This window comes from Tachyglossus aculeatus, chromosome 12 (assembly GCF_015852505.1).
Source record: "Tachyglossus aculeatus isolate mTacAcu1 chromosome 12, mTacAcu1.pri, whole genome shotgun sequence".
NCBI classification, from domain to species: Eukaryota; Metazoa; Chordata; class Mammalia; order Monotremata; family Tachyglossidae; genus Tachyglossus; species Tachyglossus aculeatus.
In genome coordinates, this window is record NC_052077.1 from 32,125,639 (window position 1) to 32,149,664 (window position 24,026).

At 39.3% G+C, this 24,026-nt stretch overlaps 1 protein-coding gene and 1 non-coding gene across 3 annotated transcripts in view; both read right to left on the reverse strand.

Annotated features, from left to right (window-relative positions):
• The window catches only part of SPOCK3 (SPARC (osteonectin), cwcv and kazal like domains proteoglycan 3), a 341,328-nt gene that overhangs the window by 195,770 nt on the left and 121,532 nt on the right, over window positions 1-24,026 (reverse strand). Inside the window, exons 3-4 of one of the 2 annotated variants that reach the window (XM_038755096.1) lie at window positions 3,340-3,348; window positions 3,200-3,245 (exon numbers count right to left, since the gene is read on the reverse strand). In XM_038755096.1, the coding sequence (XP_038611024.1) occupies window positions 3,200-3,245; window positions 3,340-3,348 (55 nt within the window). The remainder of the gene's footprint in view (window positions 1-3,199; window positions 3,246-3,339; window positions 3,349-24,026) is intronic. The other variant, XM_038755097.1, reaches the window with a different exon arrangement.
• Window positions 17,512-17,649, reverse strand: LOC119935940. The gene has a single exon (XR_005453538.1). It is a non-coding gene; the product is annotated as a small nucleolar RNA SNORA7 (small nucleolar RNA).

Here is a 24,026-nt window from a genome sequence, read left to right on the forward strand (position 1 = left end):
TCTGGGTATAAAGAAGGATTTTGGTCCTAAAGGAAGTGTTACAAACATGAGTCAAATTTTCCCTGGCCTTCCAGCTGCTGTTTTCCATGATATTCATTGAGTATTTGCTGTGTTCTGGGCACTGTACTAACTGCTTGCAGAACACAATAGAGTAGGTAGACACAAAGCCTGTCCTCAACAAAGAGTTTACAATGTACCAGGAGCAAACTGCTGATGCAATTTTGCTATTATATCATCCCTAAAGATGGACCTAGTGTGAACTTCCTTGTTAGTAAAACCACCACACCTAAGGTAGACATGTCTCATCTCTTTCCAGTTGAGACAATTACGAGACGAAAGGAAGCAGAGGAAGGATACATCAGTTAAATAAAATGACCTATGTTATTCCTGCTCTGTAGAAAAAATTCACAAATATTCCTAACGTAGTTCTAAGGAATCAACTACTACTTCTGGTGACTAATACCTGAGAAAATTTAGAATGCTTATTTCCCACCAAAATAATTCCATGAGCTAACTTGATAAAAATGTGAAGTGAAGGGTCCTCCTGAAAAAGTCTTTATGCTATCTATGGTATTATCTTGACCATTAATCTGCTCAAACAAAATAACACAATCTTTAATTATTCAAATAGTCTTTCCATATTATCATCCCTGTATCAATGCAGTCCAAATTCTTAATGTGGTGTGTAAAGTCTGTAATTTACAACCCAATTAGCATCATTCAAACAGATTCATGCCCTCATTAAAATTATCCTTCAGCTGATTTGTGTGTGTTTTATGTATTTTAGATGTTAGCAACATTACAATTACATTACTTGAATATTTTCCAAAATATTCCAAAACTTTACGAAATATCTTCCAGTATTTAACAAGTTCTATGTAAAAATCCAACCCATAGACTGTTGCAGGTTTTTCATCCCTTCTTTTTGGACAAAATGTTTAAAAATGTAGTTGTGATGGTTTCAGCATGCCACAGTGGATAGAGAATGGGCCTGGGAGACAAAATGTCATGGGTTCTAATCCTGGCTCTACCAAACGCCTGCTATGCTTGGCACACAGCAACCGCTTAAACAAATGCCACGATTATTATTATCATTATTGATAAAGATGTTTGATATTGAGTAGTTATTGTATGTCAGTAAAATAGTTTCAATTGAAACCCAAATTCTAGTACCATTAGTAGTTATCTGGCAGGAGATTTTTGTAATCAAATACTTCACCAATTTCCTTTAAAAGAGACTTAGTACACATTTTCTTTATCATCCTCAAAAGGGAAGGATACTTTTTTTGTTATTTTCTCTAATTACCAAGTTTCTCTTCTTCAGTGTCGGAAGTGGCTATATTTGGAACTTGCAGAGTTTAAAATTTGGATGCTCCTTATAGGATTTGTGATTTTCTATGAGTGGACTAAGAGTATTTCTTTTGATAGGAAGAAAGTTCTTTCAGGTATTATTATTATTATACCACTATATTTACACAGCTTATTATTTCAATCAGAAAAGTTTCTAATTAGTGGATAAAAACTTTACCATACGCTGAAAATTCGTACAAAAAAAATCCAATCCAATTTCAGCTGGTTATCTTAAAAACATCTACAAGTATTAGACACATGATGACTATTTCTAAATGTTTTTAAGATGACCAAAGAAAAATTGACCCTTTAAAATTAAACATAATGGTTTGCAGCCAGATTTCTCTGATGATTTATAAAGGAAATTATTACGCTGAACTAACTGGCTATGAAATACATTTCCCCTGCATGCATGGTACTAGCTCCTACAATATTATTTCCTTCAAGGAGTCATGTGTTATAAAACTTTTCCATGAAAATAATGTTCACAATAATTATTAAATGCTTACTCTGTGCTAAGCCCTCATCATCATCATCAATCGTATTTATTGAGCACTTACTGTGTGCAGAGCACTGTACGAAGCGCTTGGGAAGTACAAGTTGGCAACATATAGAGACAGTCCCTACCCAACAGTGGGCTCACAGTCGAAGAGGGGGAGACAGAGAACAAAACCAAACATACGAACGAAATTAAATAAATAGAATAGATATGTACAAGTAAAATAAATAAATAGAGTAACAAATATGTACAAACATATATACATATATACAGGTTCTGTGGGGAAGGGAAGGAGGTAAGAGGGGGGGATGGAGAGGGGGATGAGGGGGAGAGGAAGGAAGGGGCAATTTCCCTCTGGTAAATACAAGATAATCAGATTGGATCCAATATTCAAGTAATGTAATTGTAATGTTGCTAATCTCTAGAGCTCACAATCTAAGGGATTTTATCCCCATTTTAGAGTCAGGCAACTGAGGCACAGAGAAGTTAAGTGACTTGCCCAAAGTCACACCGAAGGCAAGTGGGAGAGAGCTGGGCAAGGAATGTCTCCTGACTCTCGGGGCTGTGCCCTCTTCGCTACACCCAGCTATCTAATTGGAAGTGTCTATTCTTCCATCTTTCTTTCCCAAATCCTTTTCTATTTTCAACTCATAAAAAATGCTATTTGATAAGGACTTACTATAGCCAAAGCACTGCACTAAGCGCTAGAGTAGATTCAACACAATTAGGTCAGACATAGTTCTTGTTCAACTGATTTCATCAAAATCTATCAGTAATATTATTGTGTTTGTTTTAATTAAATGCTATCCCATGCACTAAACACTGTGATAAACAAAAACATATATCCGTATGAAAAAATGCCTAATAGTCCTTAGAGATTTCTGATAATAATAATAATAATAAAAATAATGGTATCAAGCACTTGCTATGTGCAAGGCACTGTTCTAAGCGCTGGGATAGATACAAGGTTACCAGGGTGCCCACGTGGGGCTCGCAGTCTTAGTCCCCATTTTACAGATGAGGTAACTGAGGCACAGAGAAGTTAAGTGACTTACCCAAAGTCACACAGCTGACAAGTTGTGGAGCCGGGATTCGAACACATGACCTCTGACTCGAAAGCCCAGGCTCTTTCCACTAAGCCATGCTGCTTCTCAACACAAACCAACACAAAAATTTCACAAATAGTACTGAGGGATTGTTTCAATAGTAGATGAAACAACTGCATAAAGGAATCCACATTTATAATCTGAACTAGTTCAGAATTGACCACTTATCTTGGGAATTTTGTATTTAAAATTAGCTTTTAAGTTAAACCTTGTATTTCTCACTTTTGAAAAAACAATTTCTTACCGTGATCAAAGGGTTTTCCTGGACTCCAAGTGCGAAAATAATCGTCCTGGGGGGAGAATATTGAGTATTTAATGTAGCAAAGATAATCATACTGCAGTATCTTAAAATAAATACAAAAAATACAAAAGCTGTATACAGACCTCTACTTCCTGCAATGGCAAGCAGCGTAAAATAAAACAAGAAAAAAATTACAGTTATCAAGAGGCAACTCTGTGCTTGTAAACAATAGAAACGTCTTTCCACAAATTTGTCATACATAATTACTGTCACTTCTTTCACTAAATGAAATGAGTTAGTTGTAAAATATACATTTTTCAGCATTATCCTTTCCACAATATTCTATGCTGAGACTTTGTGCTATTTATTCTTTTAGATAAAATGCTAATAATTGTTTCATGCTAATATGCAATAAAATGACTTACTAGTTTTCAATTATGCAGTTTCATTTTCCACTAGCACTAATTAATAATAAATGCAGCTATTACAAAACAGGTAACAAAATAATTCTGCAATCCCCCATAAATTGTAAAGAGACTTTGCATATGTAATGTTACTGGGATATTTAGTGAAATCATTACAATAACAAACAAAATATAATTGAAATTTTGAAATAAAAGGAAGACATAATTACACCATAGATCATATTAAAGTTATTAAGTGGATTAGGTTCAGGAAACTATGATTTCGATACACACTTTTTAAAAGGGCACTATGGAAACTGTGAATTCAACTGCAGTTCTTCACAAAAACAAAAATATTAACAGCCCACTTATTTAAACAATATGCACCCTCAAAAAATAAAAGTGAGGAAGTTTCAAACACTGCATTGGGCTCATCTACAAGTCCATTTACCACAACATATCTAGAATAAATCCTCAAAGCTGGTTCTGTATATTTCAGGACATATCATCACCCCAATCTGAGTCCATCTTTCTCCACTAAAAAGCTTTTAAAGGAAAATTGAACCTGCAAAGCAACACCCATGAAATAGTGTCTTGTCGGAAGCAAAGCGGGATAAAAGGTAAAAATGCAGAACAATTCCTAGAATTTGTCCTCTAATACCTCTAAGCTACTTATGAGCCGGGAATGTGTTTTATTTCTTCTGTACTTTCCAATAGGTTTAGTACAGTGCACTGAATTTAGAAGGTGCTCAATAAATAGTGGGGTTTTTATGATTTTTGCTTTAAGAGCTCAGCTTCCATCCAAGTTTTGTGGCTGGGACAAAGCAGTCATTCATTCATTCACTCAACTGTATTTATTAAATGCTTACTGTGTGCAGTGCACTATACTAAGCACTTGGGAAAGTACAATACAACAATAAAGAGTGACAATCCCTGCCCACAATGAGCTCACAGTCTAGAGCTGGGGGAGGCAGACAGCAATATAAATAAGCAGACATCAATACAAATAAATAAAATTACAGGTATATTCATAGGTGCTGTGGGGCTGGGAGAGGGGAAAAGGGCAAAGGAGCAAACCAGGGAGAAGTAGAAGGGATTGGGAGAAGAGGAAAAGTGGGACTTAGTCTGGAAAGTCCTCTTGGAGAAGATCTGCTTTCAGTATGGTTGAAGAGGGGGAGATTAATTGTCTGTCAGATTTGAGGAGGGAGGGCATTCCAGGACAGATGAAGGACATGGGCCAGGGTTGGTTGTGCGACAGATGAGATCGAAACACAGTGAGAAGATTAGCACCAGAGGGGCGAATTCTGTGGGCTGGCTTGTAGAAGGAAAGAAGCGAGGTGAGGTAGGAGGAGGCAAGGTGATGGAGTTCTTTAAAGCCAATGGTAAGGAGTTTTTGATTGACGCGGAGGTGGATAGGCAACCACTGAGATTTTTGAGGAGGGGGGTGACATGTGCTGAATGTTTCTGAAATCTGGGATACATAAAAGCAGTCAGTGGCTACCCTATCAATGAATACCTTGTTCTTCTTCCAAATATTTCCAGAATCCATCCCTTCCTCTCCATCCAAATGTCCACCACACTGGGCCAGGCCATTACCCTACCCCAACTCAATTACTGCATCAGTCTCCTTGCTGGTCTCCCCACCTCCAGTTCTCACCGCTCCAGTCCATATGCCATTCTAGCACCATGGTCATATTTTCTAAAACATACTTCTGCAAACTTCTCCCAAATCCTCAAAAATCTCCACTGGCTGCTCAGTCCTCAATGTAACAAGCAGAAACTCCTGGCCACTGGCTTTAAAGCAATTCTGTCCCTCCTGTTTAACAACTCTCTTTTCCCATTAAATTCTACCCCGCACTTTTCATTCCTAGGCAAACCTATTCATTGTGCCTCAACTCTTATCTTTCTTTCATTCATTCATTCAATCGTATTTATTGAGCGCTTACTGTGTGCAGAGCACTGTACTAAGCGCTTGGGAAGTACACGTCGGCAACTTATAGAGACGGTCCCTACCCAACAACAGGCTCACAGTCTAGAAGGGGGAGACAGGCAACAGAACAAAACATGTGGACAGGTGTCAAGTCATCAGAATAAACACAAGTGAAGCTAGATGCACATCATTAACAAAATAAATAGAATAGTAAATATGTACAAGTAAAATAGAGTAATCATTACAGTAATTAGAGTAATTAATAATAATAATAGTAATAATTAGAGTAATAAATAGAGTAATAATAGAGGATCACAAGATAACAAATGCTTGGGCACCTCTGATCCTTAACACCTCCGAATACCAGTACCAGTTTGAAGAACTAATAATAATAATAATAATGGCATTTGTTAAGTGCTTTCCTGTTACTCTCCTTTGTTCCACACCCTTTTGCCTGCCTGGAACTCTCCCCACTTCAAAGACACTCAATCAGCTCTTTCCTTTTTACTTATCCAGCCTCTTCTTTCCCTATACTTCAGCTCTAACTCTTCTTTCTTCTCAAGCTATGCCTTTAACCTCTTGCTCAGGTTCTGCCTTCTGCCTGGAATTCATTCCTCCTTCATATCTGGCAGACACAACCACTGCCATCCCCATCTTCAAAGTCCTTTTATTAATGATGGCAATAATAACAATTATGGTATTTGTTAAGTGCTTACTATGTGCTAAACACTGTTCTAAGCACTGGTGTAGATACAAGGTAATCAGGTTGTCCCACGTGGGGCTCACAGCAGAGATGCAGCGTGGCTCAGTGGAAAGAGCACGGGCTTTGGAGTCAGGGGTGAGGGGTTCAAATCCCAGCTCTGCCAATTGTCAGCTGTGTGACAAGTCACTTAATCAATCAATCAATCAATCAATCGTATTTATTGAGCGCTTACTATGTGCAGAGCACTGTACTAAGCGCTTGGGAAGTACAAATTGGCAACACATAGAGGCAGTCCCTACCCAACAGTGGGCTCACAGTCTAAAAGGGGACTTAACTTAACTTCTCTGTCCCTCAGATGCCTCTTCTGTAAAATGGGGATTGACTGTTAGCCCCCTGTGGGACAACCTGATCACCTTGTAACCTCTCCAGCACTTAGAACGGTGCTTTCCACATGGTAAATGCTTAATAAATGTCATTATTATTATTATTATTAATCCCCAAATTATTAATACTTTTGGAATTTGTTAAGTGCTTACTATGTGCACTGTTCTAAGCACTGGGGAGGATACAAGGTGATCAGGTTGTCCCATGTGGAGCCCACAATCTTAATCCCCATTTTACAGATGAGGTAACGAGGCACAGAGTAGTTAAGTGGCTTGCCCAAGGTCACATAGCAAACAAGTGAAGGAGCCAGAATTAGAACACACATCCTCTGAATCCCAAGCCCGTGCTCTTTCCACTAAAACACGCTGCTTTTTTAGAAATCACATCACCTCCTTGAGGTCTTCTCCAACTGATTTCTACCCTTCCCACCTCATTTTGCCAACTGCCATTTCACCACTTTCAAGCCACCTAAACACTTAAGTATTCACAACCTCTGGTAGTACTTGGGTACATACCTTTAAATTATATTACTTTCTCCTATCATCAATGCACTTTCATATCTGTCTGCCCTGCTAGATTCTAAGCATTGTGAGGCCAAGATTTATGACTACTAATACCACTGTACTCTCCCAAGACCTTAGTACAGTGCTCTGTACCAATATGAGTGACTGATTAACTGTAATAATAGTTCAGAGAGTACAACCCCACAAGTTCAGTCCATCAAGTATTATGTATGGGTTTAATAGGGAAAGATGAACGATAAACTGTAAATGATATGACTAGGATTTAATGTTACAAACTATTCCTCTCCCTATTTCTAGTAATGACTTGACCAGATGAATCTTTAAACCACTTGACAAGATACAGATGAAAATAAATCCCACATCAAAGACAGCGAGTTTCAGCCCTGTGGAGGTCAAGGAAATCTTACAAAGGGTATTCTTACTGATTTCCCCTGTTGAAACTAAAAATAGGAAGATAAATTACTCCAGAAGTATTCAGCTGCATAATGTGCGTGTTCTCAGGAACTAAGTCATTTCTTTGAATTATACCCAATAGCCCACCATTTGGCAATGCGGTCTAGCCCAGTGGAACAATGTCCTTTCTCTAAATGCCACTTAAACTAAAAGGAAATGGACTGCTTCATCTGCTAAAATTCCAAGTAGTCTTCTAGAGGATTTCCAAGATTATTGTACTGCTGTAATCACCCAGAGACCCCAGAGTATGTATGGATGACTTTGAAAAAGAATGCCTGTGCTTAGAATGTGCCAATCACACCAGTTGTAAAGCAGAAGAAGAGGGGATAAAGAAATGCAGTATGACCCACAATCCAACTTCTAGTCCATCAGAGGAAGTATTAGAATGGTGTCTTTAAATCAGGATTTAACAAGAATTATTTTAAATCCTGATTATCATCATTATCATTATTGTTATATTTATTGTCAACAGTGTCAAGCACTGTTCTACATGTGAGAGGAAATAAAAGTTAATCAGGTTAATTAAGTTATGTCGCAATCCCTGGTTTGTACCAACCAGGATCTTCCTGGAACGGGGGAGCCTCGGTGACATGTAGTACAGTCAAACCACACCTCTGATCACCAAGGTTATTGCAGAAAGTTTTTTACTTAGTTTTACCAATGTGCAAGAGAGTGACACATACATACACTCACTCGACCATCCAAGGGTCCAATACCAGTCTGTGGTCAAAGAAGCCCTTTCTGCCAATGCTTCTTCTTTCTGCTTCCAAATGCTGCTCTCCTGCTGCTTCTGCGGCTCTTCTGCCGCCCTTTGCGTGCCTCCTTGTGATTGAAAATGAGCACCTTTTATCTGCCTTAGGCCTCGGAGCAAGCAGCGTGGCTTAGTGGAAAGAGTACGGGCTTGGGAGTCAGAGATCATGGGTTCTAATCCCAGCTCCGCCACTTGTCAGCTGTGTGACTTTGGGCAAGTCACTGAACTTCTCTGTGCCTCAGATACCTCATCTGTAAAATGGGGATTAAGAGTGTGAGCCCCACATGGGACAACCTGATCAATGTTTATATACCCAGAGCTTAGAACAGCGCTTGGCACATTGTAAACGCTTAACAAATACCATTATTATTATTATTATTGTTATTATTATTATTATCACGTGGCAGTCACTGATTGATTGAGGTCTGTTACCGGGTAGAACAGGAAGAGAAGGCTACACCTCCCTCCGTGCTCCACTCCCACAGGCCAGCAATCACCTGTCCCGGGTAGAGCCCATCAGTGCCTTTGCAAAGTCTCTTCCTTGTTGTTTTTCAAAGGATCACAAACAGTCATTAATAAGGCAACTTGTTGTGGGATCACAACAAGATACAGTCCTTTTTCTACATGGGGCTCACAGTCTAGTGGGAATGCATCTCAATACAATACAACTCTGTTGTATTGTACTCTCTGTAGTGCTTCATACAGTGTTCTGCACACAATAAGTGCTCAATAAATATGATTGATTAGGTGGCTGTACAGGTATTCTCACTTTCCAGATAAAGAAACTGTGGCACAGAGAAGTAAATGACTTGCCCAAGGTCACACAGCATGCAATTAACTTGTCCGCGTCATCTGACTTTCATGCCATTCTCTTTCCACTAGGCCATGCTGCTCCTTTAACTTTTAAAGTAGTGGTATCTTTTACTCCAACTGGCAAGGATTCCAAGGTTGATCGCTCATTTATATCCAAGACCCAATTCAATCAAGCAGCTATCTACTGAGCAACTACGGGGTGCAGATCTCTATTCTAAGTTCTTGGGAGAGTACACTGAAGGTAGATGTCACAGTTCTCTGATTCAGCTATCACCTAAACCAGTAGATGCTTCAAGCTGCAAATGGTACCAGCTAAGACAAATCACATGGGTATTTTCTTTTCCTGTATCTCCTTTCAATAATTTATTGGTTTAGGGAGTATCAATTCTCACTTAAGAATCATATTTATGATAAGCAGCTATGAAACTAGAATGATTTTCAATTTTAAGATGCCAAAACAGTTGGCAGAAATATTGTTCCATTTTCTGTGAACTCAGGGACTCCACTATTTTTCTCAAGGACAACTGGTATTAGGTGGGTCTCCTTATTAATATCTAACATTAAGGTCATTCATGAACACACAGCTGCATAGTTGAGTGAATCGAGGCTGCTTACCAAAAAAAACTACAGTTCTGAAAACAAGATATTTTCTAGACAGAATTTTATTGGTCAAAATCACTTTTCCTGAACAGCAAAAGGTCACATTTTTTTCAGAGTAAATCAAATATGCTTTTATTTGGGGGTACATTTAATGCAGAGATTAACACAATCTCTGTGCTAAGTTTATTGGTCAAAATCACTTTTCCTGAACAGCACAAGGTCACATTTTTTCAGAGTAAATCAAATATGCTTTTATTTGGGGGTACATTTAATACAGACATTAACACAAAGAAGGCCCTGCCAAAATCAGAGCAGCCTTGTCCTGTCTCTTTAAATCCCATTAAAATACCCCAAATAGGAAGCATCTTGGACCCATTACCCACATCCATTCAATCGTATTTATTGAGTGCTTACTGTGTGAAGAGCAACTAATCTGTCCAGAGGTTGCCTGTTTCTCAGATGGAGCCTCTCAAGATTGCCTCCCAGCTTGTTTGACTATAAGCTCCTCGAGAGCAGGAATTAATAATAATAATGATGGCGATTATTAAGCACTTACTATGTGCAAAGCACTGTTCTAGGCACTGGGGAGGTAACAAGGTGATCAAGTTGTCACAGGGGCTCAGTCTTAATCCCAATTTTACAGATGAGGTAACTGAGGCACAGAGAAGTTGTGACTTGCCCAAAGTCACACAGCTGACAATTGGTGGAGCCGGGATTTGAACTCATGACCTTTGACTCCAAAGCCCAGGCTCTTTCCACTGAGCCACGCTGCTTCCCAACTGCATTGGAAATTGTTTCTTCCAATGCACTGTATGCCCCTAAGAACTTAGTAGGTGTTCTGAGCAAAGTAAGCACTCGATAAAACCCACTGATGGATTGACAAATACTTGTGACAGCACAGACTGCCTCTTCTCAGTCTCCCAAATGCCCCCTGGTTGCTGTACATTAGTGATGATGGGATGTATGTCCTTAGGCACAGCTATTGGAGGGTACAATCCCTATGCCTCCATCCCCTAATGTTATAAGATAGGAATCACAATTTTAAGTGGCCTGATCTCCCCTAATTGCAGGGGGAAGGCATACTCCCAGGAACTCTTCCTGGCATTTTTCATTTTTCCCAATCGATGCCATCTGCCTCTGAACACCTGACTCCCTTCCCACCTCTGGGCAGTCTCTGAGGCTGTGGTAATTTAGCAGACTCTCGAGGAGGAAACCAAGAATCCCCACCTGGTTAAGGCAGCAGCTGTTAATGAGGCTGGACAGCCCACAAACCCATATATGCACTAGCTAAATCCAGCAGTTTAATCTTGATGATAGTAAACAATAAATATCATCACTTTTATAGTCTGCCATAGTAGCTACAAAATAAAAAGATCAGGAAAAGTCCAGCTTTCACTGATGCCCCCAGTTTAAGAGGAAGGGGAAGTGGATATTTGATTCTCATTTTAGAGCTAGAGAAACTGAAGCACAGAAAGTTAAGTGACTTGCACATAGTCACACACTAGGCAAGCAGTGGAGCTAGGATTAGAACCCAAGTCTAATCCCCATTCATGCTCTTTCCACTAAGTCTAATGACAAAATATACTATGCACAACAGCCTTCTGTTCCTAGTGAATAAGAGAGCAGGTCACACTGTTGCTGTAAAGGAAGCTTTTATTTAAGATGTTTGGAAATGACTATAAATTTCAATCTGTGGAGACACAGCATATATTTTAGAAAATCTCCTTACAGGACTCAGAATTTTGTTGTTCTGAGCCCAGGGTCATGTGTTGTTGTTTTTTTACTGCCACAAATAGGTCTGTGTGATTATTGTATTCTGTTTGGTATTTTTCCCCCTAAAGCACTGATGCTGTTCCACAATCACTCAACTAAAGAACACAGAGAGATATGCCAGAGGTGGCTCTGCCCACCAACTTTAAAATTCAGCATCATCTCAAAGGCCAAAAATTTTCCATAGGCAGAGGTGTTAGACTCCAAAGTCAGTACATGAACTGGCATTGAAGAATTTCCCATAAAAAAATAATAATAATAATGGCATTTGTTAAGCACTTACTACGTGCAAAGCACTATTCTAAGCCCTGGGGGGGATACAAGATCATCAGGTTGTCCCACATGGGGCTCACAGTCTTCATCCCCATTTTACAGATGAGGGAACTGAGGCACAGAGAAGTAAAGTGACTTGCCCAAAGTCCCGCAGCAGACAAGTGGCAGAGGTGGGATTAGAACCCATGACCTCTGACTCCCAAGCCCGGGCTCTTTCCACTGAGCCAATAAGTCTATTCTCCAATTGGTGTATCAGGCCTAAGGCAGAAATATCTTAGATGCCTTTAGAAAACAAGTGAATTTGTCTCTCCCCAAAATGACCTGCTCCATAAAACCTATGTCCACTTGGCTTCAAAATCTAACTACAATAAAAGAGATGCAAACAATAAAAATCAGGACACCATAAAAGCATACAATACTGTATAACTGACACATGGAATCAAACCAGGAACGAGTTACACTTGGGAATTACCAACCCCCTGATCAATTCATCATCTTCTAGCAGAATTAAATAATGACCAATCATTCAATCAATGGAATTTGTTGAGCACTTACTGTACTAAGCACTGGGGCAATAAAATACAAGAGATTGGTAGACACGGATTCTACCCACAATTAGCTTACAGAGTATTGTCATTTTCTGTGTCTGAAAAGATATGTATTCTCTATTGAGAATATTTCATTCCTAATAAAATGTGCTAAGCACTGTCTGTACTAAGCCCTGGGGCAGATACCAGATAATCAGGTCAAGCACAGATCCTGTCCCGCTCAGGGCTCACAGTCTGCAAGGAACAGAAAACAGTCAATCATTCCTGACTGACAATCTGATTAATAGCTTCCTTTTATCCAATAACTTCCAATATTGGGTAGGGACTGTCACTATATGTTGCCAATTTGTACTTCCCAAGCGCTTAGTACAATGCTCTGCACATAGTAAGCGCTCAATAAATAAAATTGATGATGATGATGATCCTGTAATAGCAAATCATTTCTTATAGGAAAATATTATAATTTCCGGCTTACCAAAAAGTTAAGTAATTAGGCTATAGGGAAATGTAGGTAGGAAATCTAGTTTTAGATCATCTGGAAACATTTAATGCATTGCTGTAATCAAAAATATAAAATCAAAATATGAGCGCCTTACACCCAGAAATTGCATGCTTGAATGGGTTGGATCTATTTTTAAAGGCTGCTAGGGTTTCTTCTTAGAATTATCTATTCCAACTTGAATTTGCATTGAGCAACAATACTGGGGTGAAGAATGTGGCCAGAGAACCCCATAGGAATATGATGTCAGCTCACCCGTTTAATTGACAGAAGGCTTTTCTGACAATAAGAATAATAATAATGGTACTTGCTAAGTGCTTACAATGTGCCAACCACCATTCTAAGCGCTGAGGTAGATACAAGTTAATCAGGTTGGACACAGTCCTTGTCCCACGTGGGGGCTCACCGTCTTCATCTCCATTTTTACAGTTGAGGTAAATGGTTAAGTGACTTGTCCAAGGTTTCACAGCAGACAAGTGATGGATCTAGGATTAAATCACAGGTCCTTCTGACTCCAGTCCGGTGCTCTATCCACTAAGCCAAATATCTCCTCAGTCTGATGTTTCCTAGGGCTTAATCCAGGTAGGTAATAGGGCAGGTTAATGATTGTGAGACAGCCAGCACCAAAGGATAGCAGTATGACTCAATCAGATAAAACTTAAGCCACTGTGAACATGTCAAATACTTTGCATTTATACATGCATTAAGGAAAAACAATAATGCTCCTTTTAGTCTTCATGAAAACAAAGCTGCAAATATTTTGCATCACTAAGAAATTTAACTGAAGTATTTACTAAGGATTAGGATGATGGTCATGAAAAAATTATTCATTTGGGATTTTCATGTGCTCAGTGACCACTGATTTCATAGATACTGCACATGTTTTCTGATTCCAAATCCAGTTCTCTATTAACAGTGTCGTCATTCCTTTAAGTAACTAGGTGCCAACTGCTTTCTTGTCTGGTCATGCATTTAATACCCACATTCACAGTCAAATAAAGGGCAGGTGACCCAGGATGCATTTTGCTTTTCTCTTTATAAGTAGGAATTATTTTTAAAAATCACATGGCATAATGCAACAAGAAACAGGGACAGATATAAGAATTCAGTTTAACATCCTTGTAAGCTCCTCATCTACCAGCTCTGTTAGACTGTACTCTACCAAATGCTTACAACAGTGAACACACAGAGCACTCAGATATGGTTGATTGATTCTTTTCACAATTTTAGGGGGTGAAAAATTACTGCTTATATGACCAAGACTATGAATTTAGCAAAAAAGTATATGTAACTACCTTTTATTCCAACCTCCCAAGACCTAGCAGAGTTAGTAAATCATTCGCTGAAACTACAGACGTCACCTATGAGGTAGGTTATCTTTTCCAATCCCATCCCCTCACACCTCATCAAAATACTCACCCCTCTCTTCTTCCCTCCCTGACTGCCATCTTTTACTGCTCACTTTCCAAGGTTCCTTCCCCATTGCTTTCAAATATGCCTATGTATCTCCCATCCTTAAAAAAAAAAACACTTTCCCTGATTCAATGGTTCATTCCAATTATCACCACCCCCCACCTTCCATTTCTCTTCAAACTTCTTGAGCGAGCTGTCTACATCCACTCCCTCCACTTCCTCTTCTCCCGTTCACTATTTGACCTCCTCCAACCTGGCTTCTGCCTCTTTCACTCAATAGAAATTTCATTTTCCACAGTCACTGATGTCTTTCTTGCCAAATGTAATGACCTCTAATCCATCCTATTATTACTGAACTTGTCAAGGACCTTCAACTTTATGGACCATTCCCTTCTCTTTGAAACGCTGTCTACACTTGACTTCATTGACAATGACCTCTCCTGGTTCTCCTTCTATATCTCTGGCCAATCCTTCTTGGCCTCTTTCACAGGCTCCTCTTCTGCTTCCCTTATTCTGACTGTGGGAGTCCCTGAAGGTCCAGTTCTAACTCCCCTTCTATTTTCTATTTACACCCACTCCCACGGCTTTCAATTACCAACTCTACACTGATGATTCCCAAATCTATCTCTCCAGTCCAGAATTCTCTCTATTTCTGCCATCTTGCCTTTTCTCCTACCTTTAGGATATCTCTACTTTCATGTCCCACCAACACCTCATATTTAAAAATATACAGAACAGAATTCCTCACCATCCCATTCAAACCCTGTCCTCCCCCAAAGTTTTCATCACTATATATAACATTCCTATTCTCCTTGCATCAGAGCTCTCAACCTTGGCATTATCCTCAACTTTTATCTCTCTTTCAAGATATGTACTTGATCTCACCAAAACCTGTCAGGTTTACCTTCAAAGCATCTAAAAACCACTCTTTCCTTTACATCCAAACTGCTACCAATATGATGCAAGCACTTATTGGGTTCTACCTTTACTACTCCATCTGTCTCTTTGTTGACCTCCCTGCCTCCTGTCTCTTCCTACACCTCACTTCACACTGCTGCACTCGTCATTTTTTTAAAAAAAATCTACACCTCACCATTCCTGGAGAATTTCCTGTGGTTGCCTGTCCACTTTTTCATCAAACTGAAACTCTTGGCTTTAAAGCATTCAAACAGCTCACAGAAACCTTACCTTGCATATTTCCCCTACTACCCAATCTGTACACTTCACCCACCCCTCTAACCCTAATCTACATACTGTACCTCCAGCTCATTCATTAATTTATTCAATTGTATTTATTGAGTGCTTACTGTGTGCATAGCACTGTATTAAGCACTTGGCCCCTACCCATTACCCACATCTTCCCTCTGCCCTGGAACTCCCTCCCCTTAATATATGACAGACCTTTTCTCTCTCCACATTCAAAGCTTTATGAAAATCACATCTTCTCTAAGAGGCCTTTTCCCAGACAAAGTCTTCATTTACCCTGCTCTCTCTCCCTTCTGTGTCACCCAAGCATTTTGATCTTTATCTTTTAAGGACTTGATATTCACCACAGTACATATGAAGATATCTGTATTTGTTTTACTCCCTGTGTTCCTGCTCTGGACTCTAACCTCCCATTGTATTTATACACCCAAGCACTCAGTATAGTGCTCTGCACATACTAAGCACTCAATAAATACCTTTGATTAACTGACTGATTCCATTATCCTAAATGTAGTATCCTAGTACTCCAAGGAGCTTCAGTTATATTGATTTGGCAAGCCCATAATTTCCTAGAGAGCATCTGAGTCACCACAAATGAGAGATAATATAAAATAAGCTGTGCCAAGAAGTCAGTGCCAATGTGGGCGATGTCTTAGCTGCCTCTAAAAAACAGTATTCCTGTGGAGTCTGCCACAAATCCGAATATTACTTTGTTTTTATTCCTATAGTAGCTATAATAAAATATTTAACACATTTTACTGGAACTAAAGAAAAAGTTCTATTTTAATACTGGAAAAATAAATTCTTGATGCAAAGCAACAGAATCGTTGCAAACAAAACCATAAGTGAGGGGAAGGATAAGATAAAGACAAAAGAACTGAATTACTTTGGACTGAAGATAGTTAAGATCATAGAACATTCCAGAATGTGAGCTTGTTGTGGGCATGGAATGTGTCTGTTTTGTATCCAGTAAGTGCTCAATAAATATGACTGAATGAATGAATGAAATGAACAAATAAAAATGGTTTTGGATATCTCAGATAAGGCCTGGTGTACTTTTATTGGAGTTTACTCCCTCAACTGACTCATCAATGCCTTTAAGGAACACCTATTTGGGACACCAGGTTCCCTGGCAACATACTGGGAAAGAGAGGGGATGGGTGTGGTTGAAAATTCTCACAGCTACTCTGTCCTTTTCTTCAGGCCCTGTAGTTGAAAGGACCCTAAGTAATCACAGATGATTCCTAAGGGCTTCAGTTCAGTTCACTTATTCACCATAAGTGATTGGTTAACCCATCTGAAACATCTTCCCAGAAGGAGATTCCCCCCTTTCTTAAAATGCCTCCAGTTAGTCATCAAATCTTATCTCGGCCTTCTAACAATACTTGTCAAAGGTTTTTCATAATAATAATAATAATGTCATTTATTAAGTGCTTACTATGTTCTAAGCCCTGGGGAGGTAACAAGGTAATCAGGTTCTCCCATGGGGGGCTCACAGTCTTAATCCTCATTTTACAGATCAAGTACTGAGGCCCAGAGAAGTGAAGTAACTTGCCCAAAGTCACACAGCTGACAATTGGCAGAGCCGGGGTTTGAACTCATGACCTCTGACTCCAAAACCTGTGCTCTTTCCACTAAGCCACACTGCTTCTCAGGTACATTTCTGCCCATCGGGGAATCGAACCCCGGTCTCCCGCGTGACAGGTGGGGATACTCACCACCATTCTAACGAGGTTTCATGAATCTCTAACGTATTGACTGGTCAGAGGGAACATGGAACTCTACTGTACCCCAAATATATGAACCAAAAGTGAAGTTTGTCTTGTCTTATGCTGTCGAGTCACCTCTGACCCATAAGCGATGTCATGGACACTTCTCTCTCAGAATGCCCCACCTCCATCTGCAATCATTCTGATAGTGTATCCACTGAATTTTCTTGGTAAAAATATGGAAGTGGTTTACCATTGCCTCCTTCTGAGCAGTAATACTGAGTCTCCGCCCTCGACTCTCTCCCACACTGCTGTTGCCCAGCACATGAGTTTTGACTCGTAGCAGATCGCCTTCCACTCGCTAACCACTGCCCAAGCTAGAAATGGAATGGATATGCTTCTGCTTGACTCTCCCTCCCATAGTCGAGACTGGTAGAGTACTGGAAACTCTCCATGTGCGACCCTGAGAGAGGGAAAAGTGAAGCTATGGGACTGGATTAGTAGAATTCCCCAAGAGGGACTAAACCCCCACAGAATTATTAAACTGACCTCAAGGCAGACATGCAAGAGTATAGCAGGAATTGGAAATGAACTGGAATGGACATGAAGCTTTAGGAAAAGGAATCAAAATATTCTCCTGAATGTATTTGGGGGATTTATGTACTTGGCCATTTTATCTTTCTAAATTTCCCTTTGTGAAATATCTGCAAATAAGCATTTTAGGACTTTAATCTTGGAAGGTGAAAGGTATGAATACTATAAATTATATTTCAACACGTTGATATTTAATTGGAATAGTCTACCAAAAAGACACTAAAAAGAAATTAAACATTGTAAAAAAAGGCAATCTGTCAAGCTTTTCTTAATAATTTTATGATTGTTTAAGATAGGATAGGATCAAGGAGATGTTATATCAGAATCAGGCAGTTTGTAATTGAAGGTTATCAGATATTGATATTGTTCTTAACCCTGGCCCAGATTTATTTTTAAAATCACTCTTCTATTATTAGCTATATTAATACAGATCTTACTTCCTCTTTCAAGTTCCCACATTCCAAGCAGGTATTTCCAGCACCAAATGAAGGGAAAATTTACCAATTACATGGTAAATTTAAGCAGAGTGGAATCTTATCTTACAATTCTGGTCCAAAAAAATTCATTTTGGACTCTGAATAAGCTAGATTTGCTGCCTAATTTGGTTCCCTTTATGGAAAATTAATGGGATTGGAAGTCAGAAGGCTCAGCTTCTAATCACATCTCTGCCTGCAGTCTAATATGTGACCCTGGGAAAGTCACAACCTTCTATGCATCATTTTCCTCATCTGTAAAATGGGAAATTGTCCCTTCCTATTTCTTAATTGTGAGTCCAAAGTAAAGCAGGGCAGTAACTATGTCTCATCTGTCTACCTTATGTTCAGCACAGTGTTGAATACAGAGTAAATGCTTAGTAAATATCACCAGAGTGAACAAGTTTTTCCTCCTCATCATCTCATAATTGGTGCTGCGTAGATCCATGTACACCTACATGTTCACCAAGAAAATCACTTTTTTCCCCCCGTATTGTATAAGGAACTACACTAGCAAGTGTGGTCGATTGCCTCCTGATTTTTATTGGAAATCAGTCAATCAATAGTATTTATTCAACAGTTATTGTGTTCAGGGCACACAAAGAGCTTACAGTCTAGATGCAGAGATAGACAAAATAAATTATGGATAGGGCTAATGGCAGAATAAGGATGCAGACGTCAGTGCTGTGGAGTGAATATCAAAGTGCTTAAAGGTTTAGACCCAACTGCACAGGTGACACAGAAGGGAAGACAAACAGGATGAGGAAATGAGGAGTTAGTCAGGAAGTCTCTCACAGATAGAATTAACTAGGGCTTTGAAGATAGAGAGGATGGTTGTCAGTCGGATAAGAGTGGTGGTCTGTTGGATGGCATTTGGAAATGGATAATGTTTGAAAACCTAAAACGAGGACAATGGCAATAAAAATTAGATTAGAAATATGAAATTAATTAGGAAGGGAAAGAGATGTTCTTATCCTATTGCTTTATAACCCATTTTAATGGAACAATTTTCAAAGGGAAGGAATTTCATTAAGCATAAAGCTATAGTTAAGAGACATAAAAAGTTCTTTCTGTAGTACATATTTTTTAACTCAACAGCTATTGTAGAATTTTAACAACAGGATGTTCCCACCTATTTTTTAGGCCAATTCACACTGTTTATTTATTGAGAGCTTACTGTGTACAGAGCGCTGTACGAAGCACCTTGAAAAGTACAGTACGATATAGCTGGTAGACATGAACCCTGCGCACAAGGAACTTAAGTCTAGAAGGGGAGACATTTAAATAAATTACAGATAAGGGAAATGATAAATGTATAAGAATACTAAAGTGTTGTGGGGCTGAGGGTGGGGTGAATATCCAGTGCATAATATCTGAGCCTAGTTCCCAGTAGCCCCTAACAACCCATTTTTCTAGTAGCTTGGTGACTTGGAGAAGGTAGAGCTTTCCAGCATGCCGACTTAAAAGCCCCTGCTGGATTTGCAGGAGTGCTAGAGTAAATCGTGAACTACTCTCTCTTTTTCAAACATTACCTATACTTGACTTCACTGACACTGTCCTCTCCTGGGTCTCTATCTGTCTCTCTAGCTGCTCATTCTCAGGCTCCTTCCCTTCACCTATCCTTTAACTACGGGAGTCCCGCAAGACTCAGTTCTGGGTCCTTTTCTATTCTCCATCTATACCCACTCCCTTGGAGAATCATTTGCTCCTATAGCTTCAACTACCATCTATATGCCCAGACCTACCACTCCAGTCTTCACCTAACTCCTCGGCAATCTTATATTTTCCACTTGGATGCCTAACCAACACCTCAACCCTAAGAAAGCCAAAACAGAACTCCTCACCCACACCCTTTACCTATCACGTCTTTCCCATCACCGTAGACAACATCACTATCCTTCCTGACTCACAATCCTAAACTATTCACAACTTGGCATTATCCTCAACTTATGTTTCTTGTTCAACCCACACATTTAATCTGTCACCAAACCTTGTTGGTGACAAAAGTTCAGTCCATATCTCCAGTCTCCAAAGACTCACAATGGATGCCCATCTACTTCTGCATCAAACAAAAACTCCTTACCATTGGCTTTAAGGCACTCATTCAGCTCTCTTACATTACCTCATTGATTTACTACTACAATTCAGTCTTAATTTTTGTACTTCTCCCCCTTCTAGACTGTGAGCCCACTGTTGGGTAGGGACCGTCTCTATTTGTTGCCAACTTGTACTTCCCAAGCACTTAGTACAGTGTTTTGCACACAGTAAGTGCTCAACGAATACATGAATGAAATGCATACTTCACTCCTCTAATCCCAACCTACATACTGTACTTTGATTCCATCTATTTCACCACTGACCCCTTACTCCCATCCTCTCTATGACCTGGAACTCCATCCCCTTCATGTAAAACAGACCACCCCTCTCCCCACCTTCAAAGCCTTACTAAAATCACATCTCCACCAAACGTCCTCATTTCCTGTACTCCCTTTCCTTTCTGTGTCTCTTGTGTACTTGGCTATATGATATGATGTGATATAGGCTTTTGAATATTCTCCACTCTCCCTCCCCCTACCCCCATGGTGGTAAAAACACTACAGTTTTCTAATAGTGGTAATGGTATCTACTGACCTCCTAGACTGTAAGCTCATTGTGGGCAGGGAATGTGCCTGTTTATTGTGGTATTGTACTCTTTCTAGCTCTTAGTTCAGTGCTCTGCCCACAGGAAGTGCTGAATACATATGATTGATTGAATGAATGAATGAAATGTTTACAGAGGGCAACACACACCACAACAGATATGCTTCCTGCCCATTTCAAGCTATAGGCACGCAGACCTAAAAAGAGTCAGCAATAGTGGGAGCAGAAGGGAGAACAAGGATCCAATAGGGAATATAGTCTATAGTCTTCTAGACTGTGAGCCTGCTGTTGGGTAGGGACCGTCTCTATATGTTGCCAACTTGTACTTCCCAAGTGCTTAGTACAGTGCTCTGCACACAGTAAGTGCTCAATATGATTGAATGAATATAACAAATATCCTTGAATCAAAAATAATAAAGTACAAGAAATAACCGGTAATTCCTATCCTACACAGGGCTCAAAGTCTAAGAAGGAACTTAGTTGCCACACAGAGACACTATGTGGCTTCATGTGTACGCAAGATTTCAAACCAATCTAAACTGAGAAATTTACTGGGTGTGAATTCTCAATGAGCCATACATTATGGTCAACAACTAAATGTCCATCTCATATCTGTTCCTGTGCTTTGTTAGATCCTAATTCTCTCAATTTCCATTGTTGCCTTATTTCTTAATTTTTGTACTTCTTGATAGCATAACTCCAATTATCAAGATCTTAACAAATGAAGACATTATTTAAGAAAGCATCTGACAAGTTTTCACCTCTAATGCAGATTTTAAAATATCTCATCATTCACATCATTTTACGTTCTAAACCTATACTTCTTTTTCCGCAAAAGGATCATTTTGGTTGCTAGAATAATGTCATTAACATCTGATTCCTTAAAGTTCATCATTTTACTGATTGGCTTTAATTCATTAAGGTAGCAGTAATAGCTCAAGTCCAATTCTGAAATCCTGCTACATGAACTCATTAAAGACTCTAAAACCAAATTGTCTATGCAAGGATTCAGATTGCAAAATGATTTGTTTGTCAATTGAAATTAAGCTCTACTCAGATCACTTCAGTGTGCATTTGAAAGCAGAACATGAACTAATAGTATTAAGAAGAAATGTACACATGAGAATGTGAAATGCAACATCAGTTTAACTTTTACGCATTTTGACAAACACAGAAATGGGACATCTGGGAATTTCTGTAGCACATTTTAAAAACATAGGACTGCTATGTGTCATATTCTTAGATCAATATGCTCCATTTCATATCTCTCATAAAAACTAATGGGTTATCAAACTTCTTCAGAAATTGTTCTGTCACTATCTATTTATGAGGAACAACCTGTATCCCTTGATAGAACCTAATTTACGCACTCCACTGAGATGTTTTGAATATCTCTGGATTTAATTACCTGGAAAAAAACTGTGCTCTTTCTGATAAGAAATACTGCTGCTGTTTCAGTTCTGAATCTAAAGAAATTTAGTGGTACAATCCACTAGAAAGTGTGAAAAAAAACTGACTAAACTTACCTAACTAATAATACACATAGGGCAGAGTGAAACTGATCGTTTCCTTAGGTTTATTCCAGTGATTAAATTCCCCAGAACATATGAGAAGCAAAAAGCAACTGCAATAGCCAATTTCTCTATGATTATATGATTAATATTGCCAGTCACTTAAATCCTGTCAACAGTTCAGAATTTTTAATTACACTCTGGAGGAAACTAAATGCAAGGTCAGGCATTTAACAATAACCACAAAAAAACTGAGATTAAATGGTGTTCACAATGGCGTGTGTTTCAAATATATTTGGACCTTTTCATCCATCATCCCTGTTATTCATTGTGCCCTGGATATGATATTTAATATCTGTGATAATGTTTGGCCTTTAAAAGAAACTAAAATACATTTATTTAATGAACTAAGATTCAAGAGACCTCAGCATAAAACAGTAATAATAATAATGGTGTTTGTTAAGTGCTAACTGTGTGCCAAGCACTCTTCAAAGTGCTGAGCACTGTTCTGTGTGCTGGATTTGGCACAGAAACTTGCAGACAGTAACTTGGAGATGCTGGCAGTGAAAAGCGTGGGATAATTTGATAGATAATAATAATAATAATAATGGTAATAATAATAATAATGGCATTTGTTAAGCACTCACTGTGTGCAAAGCACTGTTCTAAGCGCTGGGGAGGTTACAAGGTGATCTGGCTGTCCAATATGGGGCTCACGGTCTTAATCCCCATTTTACAGATGAGGTCACAGAGGCACAGAGAAGTTAAGCGACTTGCCCAAAGTCATGCAGCTGGCAACTGGTGGAGCCGGGATTTGAACCCATGACCTCTGACTCCAAAGCCCGTGCTCTTTCCACTGAGCTGCAAAGGCAACTAAGTAATCTATGTGATTCAGACTCAGCTCCAACTTTTCTAGGCCCCAGAGTGACATGACTTTTGTGAACTATCACTAGCCACCTGATCTAGGTGAAGGAATTTCAAACTTAAAACACTCAAGACTGGGGTTTTGGACAGAAACACCGATGTATACCATCAAGACATACTATCACTGAGCATGTGCTGGGTGTCCACTGGGTCTCTAGCATTATTATGTGCATTTATAGTTCACCCAGAATGTTCAGTCCCTAATTTCAAAGACATGCCTCTGTTTCAATTAATCAATCAACTGTATTTACTGAATGCTTACTGTGTGCAGATCATTGTACTAAGAGCTTTGGAGAGTACACTACAGAAGAGTTGGTAGAAATTTCCCTGTCCATAAGGATCTAACATTTTAGAGGGGGAGACATACATTAAAATAAATTACAGATAAGTGCTGTGGGGCTGAGGTGACTAAGTGCTTAGAGAGTACAAATCCAAGTTCAAGAATTTGTGCCTTACCCCTAAGCACTTACCTCTCTACATAAACACACACACACACCTAACTAGGTGCTTCCTCCACATGAAATTTATTTTAGTATCAGTCTCCCCTGTTACAGTGAAAGCTCCTTGAGAGAAGGAATCACATCTGCTAACTCTACTGTGTACTCTCCCAGGAGCCCAGTAAAGGGCTCAGCACAGAGTCCTCAATGATTGGCTGGCCAGTGACCATTAATATATTCAAATAGTGTAAATACAATGAATATGTTGCTC